At 34.9% G+C, this 26,708-nt stretch overlaps 2 protein-coding genes across 4 annotated transcripts in view; one reads left to right on the forward strand and one right to left on the reverse strand.

The window, feature by feature from the left end:
* The first annotated feature begins 5,372 nt into the window (after positions 1 to 5,372).
* Positions 5,373 to 13,463, forward strand: LOC124211704 (uncharacterized). Of its 2 annotated transcripts, none has more exons than XM_069133536.1 (6): positions 5,373 to 5,546; positions 6,532 to 6,601; positions 6,874 to 7,272; positions 7,500 to 7,599; positions 8,342 to 8,475; positions 9,240 to 13,463. In XM_069133536.1, exons 3-6 carry the CDS (start codon positions 7,051 to 7,053, stop codon positions 9,360 to 9,362), a joined length of 579 nt encoding a protein of 192 aa, XP_068989637.1. In that variant the 5' UTR covers positions 5,373 to 5,546; positions 6,532 to 6,601; positions 6,874 to 7,050; the 3' UTR covers positions 9,363 to 13,463. The 2 variants fall into 2 exon arrangements, with proteins under 2 accessions (XP_068989637.1, XP_046466995.1); XM_046611039.2 differs by having other exon boundaries at positions 6,532 to 6,560.
* A 1,847-nt stretch (positions 13,464 to 15,310) lies between these two features.
* LOC124211705 (uncharacterized) overlaps positions 15,311 to 26,708 on the reverse strand; it is a 101,809-nt gene continuing 90,411 nt past the window's right edge. For both annotated transcript variants that reach the window (XM_046611041.2, XM_046611040.2), the window contains 3 exons: positions 23,677 to 23,747; positions 19,038 to 19,316; positions 15,311 to 17,818 (listed from right to left, as the gene is read on the reverse strand). In XM_046611041.2, coding sequence (XP_046466997.1) covers positions 17,708 to 17,818; positions 19,038 to 19,316; positions 23,677 to 23,747 — 461 coding nt within the window. In that variant the 3' untranslated portion in view covers positions 15,311 to 17,707. The remainder of the gene's footprint in view (positions 17,819 to 19,037; positions 19,317 to 23,676; positions 23,748 to 26,708) is intronic.

A 26,708-nucleotide genomic window follows, 5' to 3' on the forward strand; every position in this document is an offset into this window, starting at 1 on the left:
ATAGACTGTATCACAAATTGTTTACCCAAACCGCAACTATCCTCAAAATTTTCCTTGATTAATTCGATCAATTATTCAATTACGAAAACATTTTTTTCTTCTCCTTATAACATCTGTCGTAACTTCATCTTCGTCATCTTTTGGTCTTTGATAAATTTAATCAAGACCCAAAGAAGTGTTTCATCAGACCAATTACGGTGAAAGAGGTCGGGGAAATTTCTTTTCACTGTCTTGAGTCAATGATATCATTAAATCGTTGATAATTGACAGAAAATATATAATCCGAGTGACCGCAATGAACAAAAACATCGACATGTGTCTTCTGTATCTTCCGTATCAACCCCACAAAATTGATTTCCAAATTATTATCCAGAAATATATTTTTCCGTTATGGCAAAAAATCGATTTGGTTGTCTGGATTGTACAGTAACAAAAACCGAAAATTTCTCCCGGTCTACGTAATTGAGATTATCCCGCACTTAACGTTAAATGAATTATTGCATAATCGGTACCCTGTAGGGGGAAGAGGATTATAATGTTATATTATATTGGCCGCAAAGCTCCCGGCTAATTATTGTCATATCTGAACAGCTTGCAGCGAAACAAGGTGGCTCGGCGTTTAAATGGACTTTTCAAATTCATGAATCGGTAAGACGAAGACCCGGGCTCACCGAAGCTTGAATAATGAGCACCCGCACTATACAGGCGCAACAGCGCTCCTCTTTTTCATTTTTTGCCATTTTTTCTTCTACCCCCCTCTGTCTTCTTTTACCTCGATTTTTGCCTCGGACATTAGTCTGGAAGGGTTTGGGGCCTCGTACAGAAATCGATGCTGCAGCGTTTCAGTTACGGTTTCTTTACCACGGCGGAAATTTCCGTGCCTCAAATTTCACCTGCGAGTCGTTCGAAACGATTTTTCATAAACATCGTTCAGATGTCAGCTGTATTCCAATCGTGAGTGACTATCTTTGGTTTTTTATACTTTATCATCCCCATGTAGAAATATTTGCCTTCTACTTTATTACTGAGAATATAAATTACAAGGTAAAGTGGAAGAAGGGTTAGGTTTAAAAATACGACGAATAATTCTAAAAATTTGGAAAACTTTTTGCCAAAGTGAAAAAATATGTTTATACCTGCATTTTGATTAGTTCAGCTTTGAGCTTTCATCAAATTTTCCCAAATACCAGTATGCGGCTATAATTTGGATCTATATAGTGTATAAAAAATCTTTTATTCACCACGATGCGACAAATGTTTTTCATCGCGATCGATTCACTCGATCAGTATTCTGCAACCGCATACAAAATTTATACAAAGCTGCGTGCTGAGCCCTCGGTGAACAATATTGACAATTATTTTCTGTTCTCTTATTGTCCGTGCGGATTTTGTCTCTGTAGAATGTGTTTGCGGTGTGGGAGATTAGAGCTTAAATCATTTGTCAATGAATCCTATGCTCGCTAATAATCAGCTTGATTCCCAGCCATCTCGTTTCAGCACACCCCGCAACGCTGATCAGTGCCGCAATCGAATCTCTTATACGTGTGCAAACGGGAAATAACTAACAAAGTGCTAGGTACTGCAAAATAATCCATTTCTGCGATTATATCAGTGACAAAAATTTAACAGAATATTCTCATTTTTTGCCTCAAATATTACCGGTTTTTTTATTTATTTATTTATTATTGTGAAAGATTTACCCCTCTTTCATATTTTATGTACGTATAAAAATTGAGCTTCAGCTAACAAGTGAATTTATTATTCAATTTCTTCTAAACTTTTTTATGTGTTTCCGGTATTAGACGCAAGATACCAACAGCCTTTTTGAGGAATTCGAAAAAATGTAGTTGATTTAAAAATTTTCATAATATCTGTATGTAAGTATAAGCGAGTTCAGGGTCGCCACTCGATTCCGCTCACGGAATTCCCTGACTAAAATCATTATTTTTCCCTAACATTTCGATGCACAATTTGTGCAGAAATCACTAAAAACTATAGTAACCTAGGTACAGTATGGCCAAATATATTAAAGTTATAAAAGTTTTTAAAAGTTGTTCATTCCGTTCATTATGATTTTTGAAAGTTGACAAAAAATGAAAATTTCCATTTGCTTGGTCTTGTTAAGTATATATTCAAGAAGGGGCTCCAAGAAGCGAAATATTTTTAGAGCTATTATTTGAACATTTATGCTGTTTGCAATGAAAATCGAGGTTCGAAGAATTATGACTAATTAACGAATGTGTAACTTTTTGAGAAATAAACTTAAAAATTTTTTTCCAACGGGACATTTTTCTTTTAAGCGTTAAGAATACACCACAATTCATCCAAATTTTTAAATTGATATTTAACACAGCAAAACAATTATTTTATGCGGTGTACCGTCTGGACGCGGCGCGTCTTTGCCGTAACAGTTGCGCAGAGCCCTGTGTTCAGCGTTAAATTAAAATTACTAATACTGAAGATAGAATTCCGGGTGCTTCTACTTTTTTATTGGAAATTTCCTCCTCTTTAAGAATCTTTCTAAAATTTTCGCTAGCGCTTTTACTTTTTGAGTTATTGCCAAAAATCTGAGGCTTCGTTTTTTCTAGACCATTAGGCGTCGGTGAACTTGCGTCTCCGCACGCAGTGACGGCCATAGATAAATCAAACCGATGTCTGCTCGTACTACTGAATTCATGTGACAATCAGCAACTAAGCTTATAATCGTCAATAAGAAGAGAAGAAAAATTGTGACGATGCGGTGATAGCATCTCAATTTTATGGACAAAGCTTTTGAAATCCGTGAGTTCTGTAAAAAGTCCCTGACCAACCAAAAAATTCCCTGACATACAAAATTCCCTGACATTTCCCGGTTTTCCCGGTTTTCCAGACGGATAGCCACCCTGGAGTTATACAGGGATAATTAAAATGAAAAATCGCCAACGATCTGGTCTGGTAATTATAATCTAAGCTTTATAATTTCTCATATTTCCTTAGAGGCTTTCCGTAATATGTATATATAACATATTTTTCTCCTGTTTGAGGCGATTGGTTGGGTGAAAATCCATATTAATAAAATCAGCCATTCTAGAATAAAATCAATCGAATCTACTAGATTTTCAAAAATTTTGACGGGATTTGAAACGAAGCATCGATACCTCAACTTTTGTTTTATAAATACAGTTATGGTCCGGAACTTTCAACAGACCCAAAACTTTCCTGAAACGTATGTCTCTATCTTGACGATTGAGTATCATTGATTTGGTGCTATTGTCGAATAAAATTGACTACATGTAAACAAGCATTGTTGTAAATTTCACAAAATTATATCTAATCATGTGTGACGTTTATTTCATCTAAACGAAGACGCGTCCAGTCTCGGGATGATTGATGATCCGTGAAGAAAAAAATTTTGTTTCTTTAAAATCGGCGTGATGGAATAAACATTTTCATATTCGATTGCAAACGAGCGTCTTACTTTTATCACTCTCGGATAGCCGTAACGATCGGTGCCAGCGGTGGGATGAGATTAATCCAGACTTCGTCGTTCATTATAAACTCGGTGCGTGATCGGCTCGGAATAGCCGGTGAATAATTGCCACTGGTATCTGAGGTTTCGTGAATTTCATTGTTTCTTTTGTTACGATCGTTCCAAAAAGCGTCGAGGGGATTTCGGAACGAATTTTGAGTTATTAAATAACATTAGTTCACAAGACTCACTGAGTCTAGAACAGCACTCGAGATGACGGAGCTGCCGAAGATTGATGAAACTGCATTAATTAGACGAAAATTTCGTGCTCGTAACTCGATCCATCCGTTTCACAATTTCAAGTACGGTAATCAAGAATCTTTGGCAAGTAAACCTGGAAGTAATTTCACAATCGCGTGTTTCGGAAATAGGAAAAAAAAAAAAGAAAAACGAGACGACGAAACAAAAAGGACTTTACGTAATTTAATTTTTGAGATATTAATCCCAACGAGGCAAGTTTTTGAATTGAATGAAAACGTTCTTTCGATTGTTACTTAGAATTCATCATCGCGAACAGAAAGAAAAGTCCCCAAGAAATTATAATGTGGCATAAATATAGTGATTTATTTGCTGAATGCAGAGTAATTTTACTTTTATTTTTTTGTGAAAAACAAAATCTGCGAGGTTGTTTCGTGTAGAAAAAAAAAAGAATGGCAACGAAAAAAATATGAGAAAAATGCAAGAGAAATATGTGGACGAAAGAGGAATATAGTTCACGTCCCGATTTCATATCAAGCGTATGAGATCCTGCCTGCCGAACTGATACTTATCATAAGCAATATTTTGCGAACGACGGGTAATAAATTATTTTTATTGATCACGTTGGATTTATCTTGGTCTAAGTTTATGGTATGAAAAATGTATTTTAAGTACGCCAATCCGTTTACATAAATTGCCGCCATTCGAGTCTCTTGCAAATAGCTTTGCATATTGTGATATCGACGAAGTATCTCGGTAAAAATCATTAAGCTTCTGTTTTTTCATCAACAACTTTATAATGTATTACTTTTCGAAATAATTTTTCATTTTATTCTTACTTCTCTAGGTTCTCCAATAGGTATAAGAATATCGGAAAAAAAAAAATTTTAAACAGAGGTATAATTATAGAAAAATTATCTCAACTTCTATTTCTATAACACGATCCTTACAATCAAGCACGATCGGAAATTTTACGGCGAAAAAACGATAGTGATCAAAAAAGTTGGTTGAAAAAAATTCCCATTTTTATATGCGTTGAAGTTTTTTTTTCGCAGTCGACACGATTCAATCAGAATAATCTTACCTTCGATAACGATGAAACATGTAAATTGTAGGCATGTGCAATTTTACATTACGCAAATAAAACGAATCACGTGACAGTATTAAATTTTCTTCAAATTGATTCTACATATCATCACTCCAGTTGGAAAAAAAAGAGCCAGTTTCAAAAAATAGATAAAAAAAAAGAATAAAAATGCATATTCCCAGAATATTCCAGAATAATTTTGAATTTTCTGACAATTAGCATACATTCCAGGTATATTCTTCAAATATTTGTACTGATTCAATTATATTTCAGGGGTCGTACTAATTTTTACACAAAAAAAAAAAATTTTTTTTGAACCCTTGCATGCATACTGTCCTGCAAATGAAAAACAAAGTGTTTTCGGCAGTACCCGCGGTATATGTGACGTACATTTAAAAATGGATTCAATATTCGGAAAGATGAGATATTTTTTTTTTTCACACGACGAATAAAACATGTAGATCCATCCGAATACAATGAAATCGCGTAAATTTTTGCCACGAAGATGCCGCCTACTCGTGGAATCGGAAACGTTCCTTAATCCGGGAACCGGGAAACGAAGTAAGGGAGTGAATTCGGGGGTTGGGCACCCTTCCGCGGTTGTGAAAAAGCTCCGCGACGAGCGCTGGTGTAGTTTTAATATGGCAGCCGCCCTGCAGAGTTGGTAGAGCCGCGCAGCAACGCTCCTCAGGATCGTCATCGAACCAAAGCACCGAAGAAAAAGCCGGCCGAGGAACCTAGTCGACCGATATCGTAAGTAGCTGATTTAAATCAAGGCCCTCCGCAACCTCGGGTGAAAATATTTACACCCCACGTTTTCGTTATTCACCCTATTCAGCCGAAACCCCTTAGGAAAAATTTCAGCCTAGTGCGTGCTGGGCTGTGAAACATGTGTTACACCTCGCGATCAATAAGGTAATCGCCTCGTCTGTTTTGATGCTGCCCCAGCTTCGTCTTTGAGTCGCGTCCCGATTCCGCTTCAACTTCATCCGATATCCAAAGATTATAAACAGTAAAAAATCCGGCTCGTCGTTCGGTTGAAAGTATTTTTCAATTTTTTTTTATTTCATCCACTCGATACTCGAATGTTTGGATAATGTTTTCGACCGCTCGTCACGTCCTCTGTTTCTCATCTATATACATATATACACCGCTCCCACACCCTTCTGATAATTTTCATTCACTTTTTTCACCGCTTATAACGACGGAGGGTGAATCGAAAACGGTGAGAATCGGAATGGCAGTAAATTCGAATCGTAATCAGATTTATTCGTTCGTTGCAGGAGAATGTTTTACGCTCAGATTTACCTCCCGGAAGTCGTTGTTTATTATTGAAATATCGACGTAGAAGCTTCCGGTCTATACGACAAAACCGAGTTCCGGGACAGGATATTGACTACTCGATACCGCGTTTATTTCATGCTATTTAACAAATTTATTGCGTTACTGGGTCCACTTACGTACAGATCTAAAGTAGGCGTTGCAAATGTCGTTTCAACCATTTTTAACCCTATTTTAAGAACAATTTATTCCTCACCGTTCAAATTAAATGACTCGAAATCGTTTTATGCGAAATTAATTCTTCCAACAATCTGTCGCGTGATGATTTTTTTCTCATCCGAATTGATTTCATCGGGAGGAACGTGCAGTGATTGGAAAAAAATTAATTTACCCCATTTAACGACGTCAAAATCCGTATGGTGTAATAAATTTCACGTGATCTCGTTATTTGTTTCAGATTCTACGGTTTCTTTACACGCATATATGGTATATACATACTATATGTATATATATACATGTAGGAAAAGGCAAAGCAGAAACCACACTTGATCCTAAGTCGGTAGTAAGCTCAAATAGGACTCGTCGTTTTTACCACCTTCGTCAGTTTATTACCGTCTCATTTATACATACGTACATACATATACATATATATATACATTATACACAATACGAAAATCCACCTTTATTCGATCAATATTATCTCAATAGCGTTACGTATATATGTAACGATATATACATATATACATATATATACATATATATATGTATACATATATACAACGTACAAATATTTGCCCAGACTAATGTCTCGAACAGCGAACGTTGGAGGTATTTGCTCGTGTTGAAAATCGGGGGAGACGAGTGGAAGATAAAAAGAAAAACCTCTTGGACGCAGGAATTAGACGTGTAATTGTTCTCCCCTGGCCGAGACCGGAAATCATCAAAACTGGCGCCCTTCAAGCTAAGATTTTCAAAGATGTCGAAGTCGTCGAGCGGGGGAAACGACGGAAGTCGGAGCAGCAGCGTCGAGTGCGATGACGCGAATAATCAGCAGCCAATCAACATTCAGGCGCTGGTAAACTCCAACGGGAGAATAGACGAGACGCCCGGCTCCGCCGATGAAAACGCTCTCTGCTCCAGGAACGAACCTCTTGTGCCAAACTCGCCGCCTCCGTCTTACGAGCACGTTCTCGAAGAAGTAATTATATTCACACATATTATACCATGCATGTATCGCGCGTGTAAGATGTTAACACGTCTTAACGTGGCACGAATAACGAAGCGTTGAGTCCGAGACCCACCGGTGAAAAAAAATAATTCTGTATTATCTGCGGAGTCCGCGGCATTTGACGTGATTTCGAAAAAAAAAAAAAAAAAAATTAAAAGGGAATGAAAAAGGTACAAAAATTGTTTCTAACATTTCAGACGAGAATGGCCGTTGGACAGCCGGCAAATAATGCGGAAGATGAAATTCGCCCTGCAGCAAATAACAGGGAGAGAGAGGAAATACCGGATGGCGGTACAGGTACGGTTTGAGATTTGATAATATAATCGAAAATCAGACAGCTGACAGCTGATTTCTGACATATATCATCGTTTCAAGTGGATGCTTAATTTTGATTAGCGTGAAAGTTATTTTCATCGTAACAGTTGAGGAATGGTTTTTTTTTTTTTGTATCGATAATTAATTACCTGCCGCTGAATGTATCGATATAACTTGTTTGAAGTTTACTCAAGCTCTTCTCGTTATAATCAAGTACGGAAAATTGTTTAGTAAAATTCTTACCGTCCGCCTGTTTTCAATTATTATAACCACCGAAAATTTTTATCTCTCGAGATTTTTTGAAGAACTTTAAGATAATGAACTAATCAGGGAAAGTCTTTGTTGTTTCGGAGATAATCAGTATTTTTATAAATTTAACCGCCCGAATTGATTACTCCCGGAATTTAACGTCTCTGAATGAAAAGTTTCAAAGTTTATTGATTTTTTTTTTATTTTTTCTTACCACCAAACCATAAAGTTCTAGAAATGTTTTCACCACGCACTTTGTTTTATTTGTTTGTTTATTTTTTTTTTTTTTTTAATCGAAAAACTTTCTAATGGGTTTCTTGAAAACGTCAAGTATTATTATTATTGTTATTATTGTTATTATTATTATTAATATTTTAACCAGCCAATCGTAAAATTTATGCGAATGCGTTCTTATTCCAAACTCGGAATCATTTAGAAAAACAGTGAAAAGAGAGTATGAATTTTTATTATACAGATCGGGGTGGAAGAACACCGATAAAGGGTCCAGAAATATTGCACAAGTCGAGTAAAGAGTTGTACAGAGCTGTGGCCAAGCAATGGGGTATTACGTGCAAGATGAGCGATCAGTGCCGGTGTTTTGATTGCCAGGTAAGCTGTAGAACGCTGCAATAAGTGTTCGAGTGGAAGAAAAAAGAAAAACGAAATGATGAGAAAAAGAAAAAAATTGATAGTAAAAATAATTAGTTAAAATATTAAAAACAGGCTAAAATTATAATCCACGAAATAAAAGTTGACGGATATTTTTCGCTGTCAGCGATCTTCCGAATGAAAAATTTCTTCGAATAATTGTATTTCTTTGCCAATTAATACACACTGAGAGAAATTTTTAGTTCTTAACTATTTTCATTTTTTACCACAATCGAAAAATATAGTTCGAGGTAGAAAATGAAAATTAGTTTTCTAGTATCCGTTACTATTCTTTCTCATTACGATCACTGTTGCTAGATTTTCTTGCAACTGTTGCAAAAATTTAATGCTTGTGCAAGGATAAATTGACGTTGAAGCCTTATTCAACTAAAAAAGTAGAGTAAACCTCACAAACTGATTTTGCGTTGCAATTACCAAAAAAAGGATCGACGTTAGCGCAAAATGGTTAGGCGTACCTCGTTTTCCGTAATTCCAACACTATTCAAACAGTTTTTTTAACGATACCTGTTTTACTAAATTTTTCTAGCTACTGTAACAAATGAAATTTTTCTCAGTTTATGTACGTACAACACGGTACCTGTAAAACGTTCTTCATTTCGAGAACGCAAAATTTTGAAATTGTAAATTTATTTTTCTTCTCAACCCATTTTATCGTCAGCCCGAGAACGCACGCCTGAATTTTAAGTAAACTTTTTCTCTTCCAGAGCCATTACTTCGATTGTGAATACGAGAGAGACGAGCAGGAGAAAACGGACGGAGGTTTAGGCGCCGGGACGCCGATGTTCCTTTCGGAAGTGATGCATGGTACAGCCTGTACGATTATATAAATGGGATATTCATACCGCGATATCGACAGCTTATTAATCGATCGATACGGCGTAGATTGAATCCTCGAGATCTCTGTAATTCGGTTCACGAATGAAATAGAAACGCCCGAGGAGTGAGATGGATATTTTTGGTATGAGGCTGCAGTACGAATAAGAGTAATAATAATGATAATATTAATTAATTAGTAATATTAACAACAACTACAATGACGACGATTATATAGTAACTAGCCAATTATTATTATTACTATTATTTTCATCTTTTTAAACAACGTAGTATGATTGTAAACTAAAAATAGCCAAATGAAATGAAATCGTTCTGAAATCCTTGATTAGGTTGCGATTTCTAATCGTGTCGTCATTCATTCCCGAATTTATTGATCTGATCTTGCAATTCGCACCTGAATGACTGAATGAAAGGATTACTCCTCTATCGGATACTAACTTGTCAATTTGTTATTTTCTTTTCTGTATACTTTTTGTCGTCCAACAATTTTTTCAGTTACATGCAATATTTGGACACTGCGTTTGGATGGATTGGATTTGTTTTTAAAACAATCGTTCAATATGTTCGCGGTTGAAAGACGATAGGAGTTTAAGGTAAAAGAAACATCGGGATTTAAAAAAAATTTTCACGATCTTGGGTAATTAACAAAGAATGATTTTAGATGTGTAATTTTCGAAAGATTGATTCATTTTGCCATTCATTAGAATTATACTCACGTGTGCGATAAGAAATAGAAACATACACGTATTAACAATCGCAAAGACACGAACCAAATTAAACAAAAGAAACAAAAAGATTAATATCGAGAAAAATTATAAACGACGAATATAACTATGTAATAAATTATACGTACGTACGAAAAAAAAAAAAAAAAAAAAAAAACAAACGAGTCAACAATTATATTGAAAATATTTGTCAATTTTTCGACTGTGGAATAATATTCATCATATTTTAATTCAACCATAGGCCTACATATTGAAACATATAATATATATATATGTATACATATACCTATTTATATATGTATATATATATATTGTGTAATCTAATAAAAATATCTATGTACGCGTGCATGGAAATCGTATGTGCAGGTAAAGATTGTAAAATATCTCCGTCGGTATAAATTTATAAACATAAGCATTACCTAATACCTAATGAAAATGATGAATTTCTGAAAATGGGATCACGCGCATCACTGCAGGTAACAGTAATAGCGTTGTTAATTATAAATCTGAAATTATTATCAAGCTTTAAATTCTACACGGACATCGTATTGATAATTTATCTACACACCTTTGCGACAGGCTGCCACGAAACTCTTGGACAGATGTATGTTTGAAAGTAACTCGAATGAAATTGAATTGATTACAGTGGAAATGGGATTAAGATCGACAATATTGTACACGAACTCTTGGATTTTGAAAATTTTTTACGCGTAAAAATAGGCTGCGATTCAAAGGTTTTTAAATGAGATGATGACATAAGGAGAACCATTTAATGTTTATACTTATCTCAAATTCATCTGTTCAGAGGTTCGCAAATATAAGTTTGTAAAAGTATGCATGTATTATACGTATAACATTATACCACATGGTTTTTTTTTTTCTTTAAATTCTCTTATTAAATGTGTGGTTTTGTTTAATTTTTTACGCGTGCAGCAGCGACTTTTTGAATAATTTCGCTATAGGTGTATAAAGCCGTTCGACTAAACGTCGGATTAAAAATTTAAAAAAAAAAAAAATAAGGATACGGTAAATTATTATTTTTTTTTTTTTGATTAGCAATTATACCGGCGTCCTCGTCGCATCGTTGTTCCACTTTCTGGATCAGCTATTATTACGGCCTAAATTTTTCCATTCGATTATCGGGCTACACGAAGAGGAAGGTCAAAAATTGACAGAGTTGAGAAGAAAAAAAAAAAAAAAAAAAGAGAAATGAAACTGCGGGGGAAAAAAGAAACAAAGGGAAAAATTTTTGAACGGCTTTCATCGAACTTTCTTAATTTTTTATTTTTTTTTTTATTCATGCCTAAACATAGATGCAAAATTATAACGCCTGACGATGTTTTTGGAGAAGTCCAGCTGTTCTGCGTTTTTAGGAAAATAATTTTTTTTGAAATATTAACGTGTTGTTTTTTTCAAACGTGTTGCTTATTATTACGTGTATGGATATACACATATAACGGGTATTACTATTCTATAATAAAATACAAAGTGTTTAATAAATGCCCTATAACGTACGTATACGTACTATACGTATAAAACAGTCGGTATTTATAAAGTCAGATTTTCCAAGAATATAAATTGTTATTGGGGAAATCAAACTCGAAACAAATGAAAGTATCTCCATCTGAGCTGCCTGAACTTGTACATACATATGTATATGCAGAATATTATATGTAATAATGCGTATATCGGTTCATCAAGCAAACGGGAAATATAAAAACAAAACTAGAACAAACGAGAAAGAGAGAAGAAACGTGGGGGGGGGGGGGGGGGGGGTGAGGGGGATTATTAGAAACCTAATTTAAACTACTCGAATAGGAAGTCTCCAAATTACTGTTAAGTCACGCACACACGGTATATAATAATGTATTTCTATACACTGAACCAGCATGTTCATGGAAAAGAAAAAAAGTACGAAGATGTCAAGTCCTTTACCATATTCCGAAAACCAATTCAAATGACGTACGTTTTTTCTTGATTTTTCGGATCGTTTGTCATTTGTTCACCGAAACCGATTAAAAACAAAACGATCAAGTACGTCTCAAAGTTTACTTGGTTTAATTACACTACTTACTTTTTGCCAATTAAAAATCATTCGTATCGGACATTTGATCTAAAACTGCGAATCCGACACATCGACATCTTCAGAGAATAAAAATTTTAGTATTGTAAGAGATTTCGCGGTATGAATTTTATGCCGCCTAATTATAATAGACTGATTAATAATTGTACGAAGGATTGAGAGAAAGCAGAATAAACAAAAAAAAAAAAAAATAAGAAAAAGACAAAAATAGAGATATCGAGATAGGCGAGAGTCGCTCGTTTTATGTCATCACTTCGGGATATACATATTATATATAATTGTACCTACTTCGATGGAAGAGAGAAAAAAAAAAAAAAAAACTAACTAAATAGGTGAATAAACAAATGAAACAAAATAAACAAGGGGAAATAAAATAACAAAGAAACGATTTAAGACAAAGAAAAAAAAAAAAATCAATATTATACTAAAAATGAGAATAAAAATAATCTTGATGTGCGCGCGGTTAGTTTTATATACTAACGACTTAAGACTTAAGATATATACATATATATATATACACATATGCGAGTTAACATTCGTGTGTATATATATTATATATCAACTATGCATTCTTTAGAGTTATGAAAACTATTACGATAACGTATAAATATATATGTAATATATAAAATAGAACGATACGAAAGAATTTGAATATTGTGTATAATAATAACAATAAATTTGTAGACGTTAAATCTGTGTCGTATCAATTTTTATTCAGATGAAAAAGTGCAATGTTTGCAAGTCAATTTATTCGTTTTCTTCGTCTTGTGTTATATACATACATACATATATACAATATTCAACGTAAATGATTGAATTTACTCACCCACGTACCGTGCTTGCGACGATCGGTGGGCTCCTCGAGCGTTATTCTTGTATTTTTATCACGACACGTTTGACACGAATTTGTGGCAAAGTAACGAAATTATTGCGAGTATGAACTATTTGCAGTAATAAGTATTATTATTATCATTATTGTCGTCGTTATTGCATTATGTATTTATATGATATATGTGTGCGCGTAAGATATAAATCAGCCCGATGTGTCAGTTACACGAAATATCCGAATTACAATTGACAAAGAAATTGATTGTTTGAAAATATAGTTTATTTATATGATTTTATATTCAAATTTAACACGGTTCACCCAAATTTCTATCGAAAAGTTGTTCTTCTATGTTTGCCTTTGCGATGATATCACTAATGGCGATTTTTTTTTAAAAATCAAACGACCATTACTATATTCTATTTTTCGAACATTGGAAGAAAAAAAAAAAAAAAAACAACTACACGCGTTGAAATGTTAAATGTGTTCGTACGCTGATGTGTATGTGTGTGTGTGTTTTTGCTGTATTAGTAGAAGTTTGATCTAAAAAATTGTTTGGCAACCGGTCTGTTATTGTAGAAAATAAGTATTATTATTCAAAAAATCGATGTAAACCCTAAAGAACAGCACCAATAAACATGGCCTAAATGTATATGCGTTGTCTGTGAAACACTTTTTCTCGGACGAAATACTTGCGACAACAATATAGAATTGAATCAAAGCCTTTGAATGATCATGCTGACTGTAAATTTATTCGAGATAACACAACGCGAATTCCTTGAAACAATGTGAGTTTTGTGTAAAAAAACAATGTGTTACCGAGATGACTAATCCGTAATCGTTTTCTTTCAACGATATTAAATTTTTGTACTAAAACAAATTCAGCTTGTTTTATTACACGTTTAGTTAACACGAAAGTTCAATGGTTGAAACAGGCAATGAAATTTGACGTTAAAATAATTTTTTGCATTAACTGAACATTAGGGTTATTTAACCGCACGTATTGAACGAACTGTGTCACTTGCAATTCTGTTAATTTTAAATTTCGCGAGAGTCACCCGATATTAATTGGGTTAAAACCGGCAAACTGATTGTTGTATGTGCAGAAATATTAATCGAATATGCGTCAACAGTTTTGTTTATTCGTAGTCAATATCACTCTCGGTCACTCGAAACTTGACGTTATGCTTTCTTCGGTTGTACCAGGTCTGATTGATAATATACGCTCAACGTTATCCGTGACTGGTCTTGCCGGTTGACAGCCCGGCTTTATATGTATCTCCGAACCTACTTCCGTAGCGAGAACGTTCGCCGCCTAGTGGCCGTTTTCAGTACCAGCATACCGATGTTCACGATGAATACGTTCTCTACCTGTTTCAAAGCACGCCGTGCGGTGTTTCTTTTACCTTGTTAACAAATAAGTGTAACCGATTCAACCAGTTACGCGAAACAAGCTCCGGTTAGATCAACAAAGTATGGAATTCGACCGATGTGAATTCATTGCTGGCTGGATTCATGTACTTATTACATTTGAAGTAACCAACTGCTTCTGTCAACGAACGTGCGACTTCGAGGAACAATGCATGAACTTCAAATGAAATGATATTCAGTCGACTCAATGTCGGAAACACGTGAAAAGGTTCGCTCGAAGCGATACTTCACTCGATCGTGACACGAAGAGCTTTTCTTGAATCAAGGAATTCGCTTGATTAAATCATTTTGAGAAACTAATTAAATCGAAATTGTTGAATTGAAGTGATCGTATTTGGAACGAATAAGGGATACTAGACTGAAGCGAATGGACTCCGACAAAATCTGTTTTGTTGTATCAAGAATTCCTTTCCCTTTGTGTACTATCGTATTTATTATACCGTTGTATTTCTATGTATTGCGATTTCGAACTACTTTGCACCATTTGTAGTGAAATTGTGTCGTCCCTCACATTAAACCTAATCACGAAAGTTCGAAGACAAACAACCATTAAAAGAAAATAAACATAAAAGCCAAGAATTTTATTTTCAAGGAATTGGGATTCATTTATTTATTTTCCGATGAAACTGTTTTTACTACGGTTACACTCGCGGGACGAAAACAAACACGCATAAATTATTCAATTTTCGAAACAAATCAAGTTTATTTGTCGTTATAATCGATAGTAATATTAATAATAATAATTACATTCAGAGTTATCATATAACAATTGTGATTAATATTTCACTATCTTTATTATTATCTTCTCGCTTTGGATCGCCTTTTTTCCTTGATTTTCTGTTTCTTTGTGTCATATTTTATATTCAACATTCAGGGTGGCGGAAGGCAGAGTTCTTATTTCAAATCATTCCATTTTCTTTGCGTTTCTTTAAAGACCATTCTTGTTTTTTTTTTCGACGCATCATTTGTCTATGGTATCCGATGAAGTTAATTTTAACTAACCGTCGAGGTGATACAATGTTCCACTTACGTAGATACGTAGTATACAATTTGTTTAATTATTCTTTTAAAATTCTTAGTTTTCTGAATAATTTTTCGCCTATTATTCTTGCTCCCTTTACTTGATCAATTTCTCAATTCGACTGTGTGTTCAATTGGTCTCATTTCACGGAATCGCGAGATCTGCATAATCATTAAGATATAAGAATACAAGATCGTACCAAGTATTATTACTTCTTTGCAAATTGAAATATTGAATCTACATTCAACGCGTTCAACATTAAGAAGAGAAATCTGGAAGGCAAAAGGGAGAGAGAGAAATGTTGGAAATTTCAAGTACCGATTAATATTGAGTTTGTTTTGGCAGTGGTAATTAATTGTCACCTAATATTGGAATATTTATTTGCGGACCTTGCAATTTTCGTGTGCAAAGTCATCTCCAAGTTTACGGAAAACACTTTGATGTATTGTACACATAAAAACGAGGCCTGAGAAAATGTTATGAATTTCTTTTTTTCAATTTTTAACAAAACGAAAAATGTATTTTATACATTGCATAATAACACCGTGCGAATATTGCCGTTCACGAGTTGTTATTTCTTTTTCAATATTCTCTGCTCAATTATAACATTATTTTTATATTACTCGTCTATTCGCATGCTGATTTTTAAGTCCTTATCGATTTTCAAAGAATCGCTGCTGACTTTACAGACCTGATCAAGAAGCGAAAATGAATTTCTTAAACATCTCAAGAATTTTCAGTAACTTTGTAAAGTGCGTTGGAAAAATCGTTGAGTTTTACAATTTTATGAAATTTTCAATTCTCCTCATTCGAAATTATTACCATATTTCTAAACGCATCAAGTTTTGGTAAATAACCGAACATTTTTAATCGCATGTTTATCGAAAGAACAGAATTTTTTTCACACACAAGTATTTGCAATTATCCAGGTTTATGTGGATAAAATAATTTCTATTATTGTTATCATTATCATCGTCGTTATTATTATTAATATTATTATTATTATTATTGTTATAGTAAAACATACATTCAATATCATGTATATCATTACGTTATATTCACTTGTAAATTCATATATGTATAACATACATACATATATATATATATATTATATTATATACGGCATCGTTTTTCTCTTCCTTATTCCACTTCTGCTTATCAACATTAGAACTATTATACACAAGTATACAGTACATTGTAAGTATGTCTATAATATCGTAGGTAGGTACGTATATATATGTGTATATTATATAATACTATTTTATTGTATGTAATATTAGTGAAATGGAAAAAAAAAAAGAATTTTGGCGTAATTTGGCATATCTGTGATTGGGGTAAATTCGTCCGATTTGAGCCAAGCGTTTTTCACGTTACGTTTATCGTTAACATTATCGTTATAATTTTTTAATCTCTAACATAATAATACGAAACAGACCTCGGCTGTTTTTCTTCCCTTCTTTTTTCTCTTGCTTTCTCATTATTACTAATATTATTATTCTTTTCGAAATGTAAAACGTACTTTTTTTTTTTTTTTTTTTTTTGTTTCCTCTTTTTACCGTACAAGTTTAATCTATCTAGTACACAATAACGCAGGTTTCGTTTACCTACAGTTTATGCGCACGTTTGTTTTACCCTAGTCATACACCTCCGGCAATTTTTCTCGTAATATCAACATTAACATTGACTGGAAATACGTAACGTAGTTATAATTTGATTAATTAATTATTCATTCGCCTCAAGTCTGTTGCGGTTATAGATTAATACGTACGTGTATGTATAAGTAGGTATATAAACTGTGAAAGATTCCATTCGATCAGGTTCACCGTAAAAGCTGAGTATTTCATTTCTCCTTTTCACTCATAATCGTAAATAATTTACGTCGTTGAAACCAGTAAGTATTAGATATCTAGTCCAACGAATTGCTGAATAAAATTAAGAAAAATTACTAATAAAAAATGTGTCCTATGGAAGATGGTGAATTTTTTTGTTGGTTTTAATTTCGAAAACAAAAAGAAAGAAAGAAAATCGGTAACTAATCGCACAAATTTCCGTGAATAATCTCCTTAGGCCAATGGAATGTTAATTTATTTTTTCCCATTTCATAAACGGCTCGATTCAGTTTCTCGTTAATACTTCTGTAAAGCTGCAGCTTTCGCCGTGAAGATAATCGGGATAAACGGTACATCGTAATGTGGGTAAATTGCAATAATAAATTTACTACGTAATGTAATATAAATATGTACATATAGAGGCTACTGAATGGTACAAGTAAGCGGATGCGAAAGAGCGTGAAGAATCGGCGTGCCTGCGGCGACTTCCGTTCTCGTGTCGCCGTAATCCTCCTCGCAGTCAAAGTAGTTGCTCTGCGAATGAAAGACGATGAGAAACGGAGAAATGAGGAAGATAACAGGTGGGGGGAAAAGTATAGAAGGATCAAAAAGTCAGTAGGCTGTGAATGTAGAACTTTTAAAGAAGCGAAAGTCCGATTTGCTGAATCCAAAAATGTAGAAGGTCGAAGTGTAAAGAACCAAAATTATAGAAAGGTTGGAATATGGAACTTTATATTACTTTATATTATTAACTTTTATGGAATATTATAGATTTTGCTGCTTTATGTTTTTTGACATTTCCACATTTTGTGTTTTTCTATTTCAATTTCTCTATTTTCAATTTTCTATATTTGGAATTTCTACATTCCGATCACTCGGCGAATCAAATTTTTGCCTCTCTGAAAATTTGATACTTTGGTTCTTCTGTCAATCGGCTATCCTCGTTTTTCACAACCACCTGATGCATACAAGCATAAGACAGTAGAAGTGCCGAATATCGAATTTTCAACGTCGCGAAAATCAATTTCATAAGATTTCGAGATGTAGAAAGTCGAGAGACGGAAAAATCAAAACCGGGAATGTAAAGTATAGAAAACCAAACACGTATTCATTTTGACGATTTAATATAAATTAGCTTTCTATCATTTGACTGCTCTATATTTTAACTTTCGAAATTTTTAAAAATTGTATCAAAGAGATTTTCAAGTCTTTAAACATTCGATATTGTAACTTTATCATTTTCTGATCTTACTACATTCTGACCTCCACCCCATTAAAATTACTCAATACGTTGATTTTCTATTTTGGTTTCGTATATTTTGACAAATGTTCAAAATTGAATTAAATCTTCTTCATTTGCACACCCTGCATCCAAAAATTGTCGTTTAAAGTTTTCAACACGTTTTGTCCCGTCATTTTTACCTGGCGGATTTTCAAAATTTAAAAAATTCTCTGATCCAGATATTCAAGTTTTCAAACCGTCGATATTGCAACTCTGCTATTTTCTGATCATTCCACTTTTTTACATCCACCCCACCAAAATTATTCGATACGTTGATTTTCTATTTCGGTTGTCTATCCTTCGTCTTTCTAAAACTCAAAATACCGTGAAATCTGGACCAACTGTTAAACATTTGGAAATCCGCTATTACAATGACCTTCTGAAACCTGATTATTCTATCCAAATTTCTTCACCCTGCACCCAAAAATTGTCGCTAAGCGTTTTCCAAAATTTACATCCCCTCATTTTCACCTGGCAGTCGATGCATCGACAGCTGTCAGTCATCGAGCACGTGAGTCCGAGTATCTCCGCCGCTTCCTTGTAAAGTTCGGCGCTGGACTTCCGGTGTCGAGGAGGCGATGCCGGGGCACTCGCGGTTCCCGTTCCCGAAGCTCGTCTGCAGCTGTTCTTCGACCTCGACGACGATTCTCGCGACAGGCAGGAAGTCAGCATCGAACCTTTCGGCTGGCTTTCGTTCACCACCAACGCTCTTCCCGCCGGCGAGGCGAATAGCTGCAGCATGTCCATGTCCTGCGATCGGTAATTAACAATGTTCATTATTTTTCCCATCCAATTTACAGTCAACTCAAGCTTAACCGCTAATTTCCATCATTTCTCTTATTTCCTCCATTTTTCACGTCTACGACTTTCTTGCACCTGTGCGAGAAACAACTTTTCATTAATTTCGCGACGGTGACAACGAAAAAGAAACTCGTTGTTTCATTGTGCTTGTATCTATATTTTTTCGTACTTTTTGCTTCGATTTACGAATGTCCGTTTCAACGAAACTACGAGTTAAAAAATTTGTGATTTAATGGTAATAATTTATAAATTTCCGTTTAAATTAACGCCCCGAACTTTAGTCACATTTCTTCTGTTATGACGATTTATTTTTCTTCTGAAATTTCACTGATCTATCCGTTTATCAAATATTCTAAAAAAAAAAATTTCCTTCCAAGGTAAGACAGAATCAGGTGATGCATGATACATGAATTAAAATGAAATTATTCGGATCGTTACTTTTAAGGATGCAGTGTGAAAACCATTCAACAAAAAAATTCCCCATTCACTGTAATACCTATTCTTTCGAATTAGCAAATCATTGTGTAAATTGGAATGTTGTGACGGATCATAAAAAATTCTTTCCACATTGATCATCCATTAACATCTTTTTCGACTGTCAAATTCCAAGAATAATCTTCACTTCTATTCTCTTTATAATAAATCAAAAGTGTTCCAATATCCCGACAATTTTTTCCGCAACGTCGAAAACTAAATTTAATAATTTAATGAATTGTCCAGCAGTCGTGGAGAAATTAAGGAGTTTCGAAAAAAATTCCGACACGACGCAGGACTTCGAATTAAAATGATCAAAGGTTGAAAGTTTTTTTCTAACAAATTCGTACTCGCTTTTGGAAACAGTTTTTTTCAATTTCGAAGTGAAAATAGACCGTGATGGGTTTTAATAACGATGGAAAAAATGTTTGCCGAAGAACAGAGAGAAAGAGAGAGAGAGAGAGAGAGAGAGATAGAGTGGTTTTTTTCAGATGTGAAAACTATAACGGAGCTACGAGTAAAAGCGTGCAAGGATTGGTGCAGGGAAAAGAATATAAAAAAAAAAAAAAAAAGGACCGCACGTGTGAAAGGAAAAACGCGAAAAGAGTTTGTACTAACTCTCTGCTGTGTCCGTCAAACTGTATACCTATCCCTGCCTTTCTGTCCTAGAAGTAATTTTCCAGAGAGGTTTTCATTCTTTCACAACTTCTCTTTATATCCACTTTGTTCGGTTTCCGGAAGCCCAGACGCTACGCGACCAGAAAAATTACTCCTTGAAGACAAATATTATGAAGAGAAATTCTGTGACGGGATGATTTTGAAATATTTACAAAGAATAAAAAAATTAATAAATAAATAAATAAATAAACAGTTTTTATGCAATAAGATGTGCAAACTTTTCGTTCATTGATGAAGGAATATAGAAATGAATTTCATCGATGCATATCGTTTCAAATCTGTAATAAAAATTGGGATTGATTGTTCATCAAAAGTTTTGAGAAAAATGATGAAATGATCTAGAACTAATAATGTAATTGTTAGTTATGAGTATTTTTGTGACAAGTAAAATCATTTTTTGACAGTTTTCTATAATGAATGTAAATTTCATTAATTTATCGTATCGTAATTTTTGATAAACACGTAGAAAAAAGTTACCTCGAAATTTGTGAAATTTTTTTGTGCTAAAGCAATTTTTCCCGCATCGACAGAAATTTTTAATTCCGGTTACCGCTCAGTCCTTAAATATTTTCATTTTTTACTACAATCGAAAAATATAGTTCTAGATAGAAAATGAAAATTAGTTTTCTAGCTGTTACCGGAAAGTCTCTTATCCGTTACTATTCTTTCTCATTACGATCACTGTTGTTAGATTTTCTTGTATTTGTTGCGAAAATTTAATGCTTGTGCAAGAATAAATTGACGTTAAAGCCTTATTTAACTAAAAAAAATAGAGTAAACCTCGGAAACTGATTTTGCGTTGCAATAACCAAAAAAGGATCGACGATAGCGCAAAATGGTTAGGCGTGCCTCGTTTTCCGTAATTCCAACAATATTCAAACAGTTTTTTTTTAACGATACCTGTGTTACTGAATTTTTCCAGTTACTACAAATGAAATTTTTCACAGTGTGCGCTTGTAGGAAGTAGTTGGATTATTAATCGCGGCCGTTAGTTTGGGCAACGAAATTCGGCGATTCCCTCACAGTTTGAAATAACGAGAAGCGGTTAGCTGTTTAATTGGTAATTAAAGCGATTGCTAGCTCGATGAACACTTGTATTTCTTGCGCTAATGTCACGCTATTTGCATAATAACGGATGCGCGAATTCCAACCGGCAAGTGATCGCTGCGACCCCGGACGTTGATTCAAGATAAACGAATGATCCTGGGATTCCAGGGCTAATTGTTACGGCCAACTAATCGACGCTTCCCGCAAAAAGCAGGCCATGCAGTTTCGCGATGACGCAGCCTCTGCGTTACCTTGTTGTTTGAAAAGGAGGTCTTTAGTCGAAGAAAATCGATTTTCGAGCGGGGTTGAAATTGCGAATTTCAATAGTTCCGAAAGCACCAAACTCTGAATTTTTTGGTGGCGAAACTTGAAGTACAGAAATCGAACTTGGACGAAACAGCAGAGTTTCGAACGGTACGAAAACCGACGCTCAAGTTCCGAAACTGCGAAAATGAGAAAATTTTAAAATCTTGAACATCGTAATTCCGACTAAGCGAATATTTTCAGTTCTGTGAATTTATGACTTGGTAAAATTTCACAAGTTTGATCTTTTTTTGTATTGGATTTTCGATATTCTTACGTTCGGAATTCTGGTCATTCTGATTTTTAGTTTTTCTGATTTTTTACACCAACTCGTTAAGTAAACGACGTTGCGTGAGTATATTGACTTTCTGAATTTTACTTTATCGGAACTTGAATTTTCGGCATCTTGCATTTTGGAACTTTGAGCCATCGGCTTTCCAACCATTCGAAACTTTGTTGTTTCGTAAATACTTTATTTTTTCACTTGTTTCGTCACCGAATAATTCGGAATTAAGCTCCTTCGGCACTTCAACCCCGCCCCTGGATTTTAATGAAAATTGGATTCCTGAACGACGATCGGAGATATTGTGAGAATATTGAAGTCGTTCGAGAAAGATTTGAACATACATTAAGTTCGGAAAATACGTGAAAATATAAATTTGAATTTAATATGCCTAACGGCAAACTTGTGAAGTACCGATTATTGCAAGTTTAAGCTGATGTAAATTATAAGTATTACCGTTTTGTCGCGTTTTATTCATATTTGACAGACGTCGCTGATTTGAATTATTAAAAAGTTAATTAATTGCTGCTTCTTTACGCGAGGTAGAAAATGAATGAGTATAAACGATTTTGATTCGCAAGTACAAATTTTCTTTTCAACTGCCACCATTCAGGCGTTAATTGGTATATCAGATTTCTGAAATTCAAATGTCTACTTTTCTATAACTTTTTACGATATCATTAAAATTTAACAGTATAAATCGGGTATAAGTTTTGCTAGAGAATCAATCATTATATACATAATTGGCACATTTTTCGCGAGTTAAATTTTTCCGAAATTCATTGTGCAGCTGTTTCAATTTTTCAAAAATTTCACACCACGTGTGTAATTGGCAATTTTATCAAAAATTACGTCCGTCAAGAACCGGTTTAATAAAAGCGTGTATTAATTATCGTCGGCGTAAACTCGAGGCTGGTTATTACGTACAACTGCATTATATTGTCAAGCCGCGCATTGTGTTTCGGTGAAATTGATACAATCCTGCATTTGCCATCGTGTTGTTATATTCCCATCCTAATATTCTGCGTTACATACACAGATTTTACGAGTTTCAATTAAATTTATAATTGAATTTCATTCAATTAAAACCCAGCGCACGGCTAATAGCGATACAAATATGTCTGTATACACTCGCACGCATACAGTTATGTAATGTAGTATGCAAACGCAAATTGATTTCCAATTTGCACTGGTATATATTTCGCGTATAAACGCATATCTACAGTTTTAACTGAGAATCCGTGATATCCGCGTCGGAATAATTAATTTCAATTGTAATTATTACCAATTTAATAGCAATTACCGAGATATGATCGTACTACCTATATACATAAACAGACGTACATCCCTAGCTTGGTGTTCTTATTTTAACCGTCAAAGCGTGAAAGCAAATGCCTGACGTGGAGAAAATTTGTAATAAAAAAATTACCGATCCCGACGATTTGATATAATTTAGAAATCATATTTCAACACAGTTTATTGTTACAGAATATGTACATTGTTTAAGAAATTCTGATCACCTACCGGCAACGATTCCTGCGCATGGTCCAGCACGTAAATACTGTTTGTGTAGCCGTACAACATAGCGTCGAGATCTGAAATCAGAATGAATTTCTTCGCTTTTATGTAATCTTTATTTTCTTATTTATTTCTTTTTTTTTTTAACGCAGAGCTTATTCCTGCCAATACGGGAAAGATTTGGACCCGATTCATAATTCAATAATTATCCATCACAAGACTCAGCTAACTTTGTATAACGAGAAAAAAAAAAAAAAAAAATTTGTGGACGGAATGAATTTTTATTATCAAATTGACCGATTGGTTTTTCTTCTAGTGTTTTGAAATATGACATTTGTCCGGTTGTAACGTTTAAGCGATCGATCTGTCAGTTTTGTTCTCAAAGACTAATATCCATTTGTAAAAATGGTAGCGATTTTTTCGTTTCTCTTTCCTTGGGTTGTTCAATGAATTTTGAAAAGCTCCGAGATAACAGCTTCAACCTGACCGAACCCGGAGTTCCTTTTCTAGACCGTTTTTCTAATATCGCACTGTCAAGAAAGAGAGAAAAATCGCGATTATACCGTACCGTGAGTGAAAGAGACCGGTCCGAGGGACAATTTGATAGGTTTCGGTTGATCGCAGCTGGCGTAGCTGAGCTCAGCGCGAGTTTCAGGTCGATAGGGGTGAAATCGAGTGAGACGGTCGCAGAGTTCGGCTCGGTTTGGAAGCAAATACACCGAGAGGTACTTAACTGTCGTTAAATAATTCATGAAACGACGACAAACTGTATGTATATCGTTCCTGGGTCAATGACCATCGAACGAAGAACGGTCCAAGAGTTATTGTCGCCATCTTCCCCCCCCCCCTCCCGTCTGCCCTCGTTCTCATCTCCTCAGGCCATTAGATTCGAGGCTATTGCCCATTTTCGACCTGCGGAAATTATCGCTCTTCGACATCGCGCTGTTGTGCGCAATTTGAATAAGATCGTCAATTTTCTTCCCATTTTCGTATCCGCTCTAGATTCGCAAGACTAACTTTTGATATTTTAATCGCGAATCGTGACGTTGTAACAAGATATAGAAAATACTTTGATGACTATTTTTTTATTCGTGAAGGCAATACTCAATTTTCACGTTCTTAGGTCGATAAGTTTTTTTTTTTTTTCTTTTTTTTGTTCACTTACAGATGTTATTGAAATTAGTAGAAACTTGGAAGTGCGAGAAATGCCGAATTGCGAGACGTTTAGAAACTTTTATTCGTTTCACTATTTCTAATTTCAGAGAATCGATGTCTCGGTTATAAAATACCGTGATACGGTGAAATATATTCAGAATATGTAAATTTGTATTTCATATTCATATTTTCATGGAAAAATATTTCAAAAATTTACTTTACACCGGAATCAGCCTCATGTATGCGAGATTTTCGAAATTCGATTGATTTATGAGATACTCAAGATGGGATTAGAAATTATAGCGAAATTGAACAGTGAATTTTGTCGTTCGCCTTCTCTCTCTTTTTCTCTTTCCGACCCAGCAGTAAACTCAAGAAGCGGTTTCCTAGAGCCAATAAAAACTTTTCCCTTCCATCTCAGGGCAGGCATATACATATTTGTATACTTGTGTATATATACAAGACAAGTTAGACGGAACTTGGGTAGTTCCGAAGAATTAAATAGTTTGAAATTTATAAGCCTAATGACGAAGGGAACCGGAAAGGGCGAATTTCCTCGTTGAAATAAACCGCTGCGGTGGGCTATATGCCTACGAATATATATAGGTGTATTCGTGTGCTAATTATTACGACGCGCATTGGGATGGAAATAGAGATAGCGAGTGACAGAGATGGCGAGAGAGAGAGAGAGAGAGAGAAAGAGAGTCGCACGGATGATTTGCTGATTAAAACGAACGATCCGGTGAACAGAAGTGAAACTTTTGAAATCTGGACGCAAGTTTCGCGGTGTTTAAAAGAAGTGAAAAATAGAATAAAAGAATCCTTTCCTCTGGACTTGCACCTTGTATCGTCGTCACGGAAACTCCGCTCAGGGCGTTTTAATGACCAAACTTTCTTCCCCCTTTTCGTATGATAAGAATAGTAATATAATAAAAAGAAAGAAGAAGAACGAGCAGAATGGAGGGAGAAGAAGAAGAAGAAAAAAAGGCGGGTGAAAAATACACGAAGATTTTTTATTATTTCACCCGATCTTTTTTTTTTTTTTCTACACAGCATCGACTTTGAGCTTCGGGGTAAGGCGACATGATTTCCATCCCTGCGCCTCACCGTCCGTCCGATAAATCCTCTCGCTGGCGAAGGAAAAGTTTTTACTTTCGCGAGACACTCCCCCCCCCCCCCCTTCACCTCCCTCACCTCCCGCCCCCTCCAAGGTATAAAGTAGAAGGTGGTACACGGGTAACCACCTACGCAAATGCATATGCATACGATATTATATGTACATACGTGTATACGTTATAATATACTACATTATGGTTGCATCGCGACTAGAACGGAGCTCTGCATTTTTCAAGCTACGTCCGCGTAAAGTGATTCTGCACCAGAGGCGGGGAGAATGAATTTTGTCTTTTTACCTTCCGGTTCTGCCAAAGAGAGAGAAGAGAAAAAATAAATAATAAAAGGAAAAAAAAAGAAGAAGAAGGAAAAATTTTTACCCGTTCTCTTTTCTCTCTCGTTACGTCAAACCTCGCGCACTTCCTTCGACCCTGTTTCTCCACTCTCGACACATTTTCAACCCCCTCCTCGAACGGTTCATGCGATATGAATATTCATCGCCACGCGCTCATCGTGAAGGCGAGCTGCAGGTTAATTTCTACGGTAATTTAAGGCCTAACGATCCCCGAATCCTTCCATACAGTCTCAAGTGACGTTTCAATTAGAATCGGAGGCTACTGGTCCTCCCCCCCCCCCCATTTATGTCATTCATTTATTTGCTTTTCATTTTTTTGCCATCTTTTTTTTTTTCTCTCCGCTACTACAATACACACCCTTGTGATTATTATTATCGCACTGTCCTCCTCTTCTCTTTCTTGTTCTGTTTTATT

The sequence above is a fragment of the Neodiprion pinetum genome, chromosome 2, assembly GCF_021155775.2.
Source record: "Neodiprion pinetum isolate iyNeoPine1 chromosome 2, iyNeoPine1.2, whole genome shotgun sequence".
NCBI lineage: Eukaryota > Metazoa > Arthropoda > Insecta > Hymenoptera > Diprionidae > Neodiprion > Neodiprion pinetum.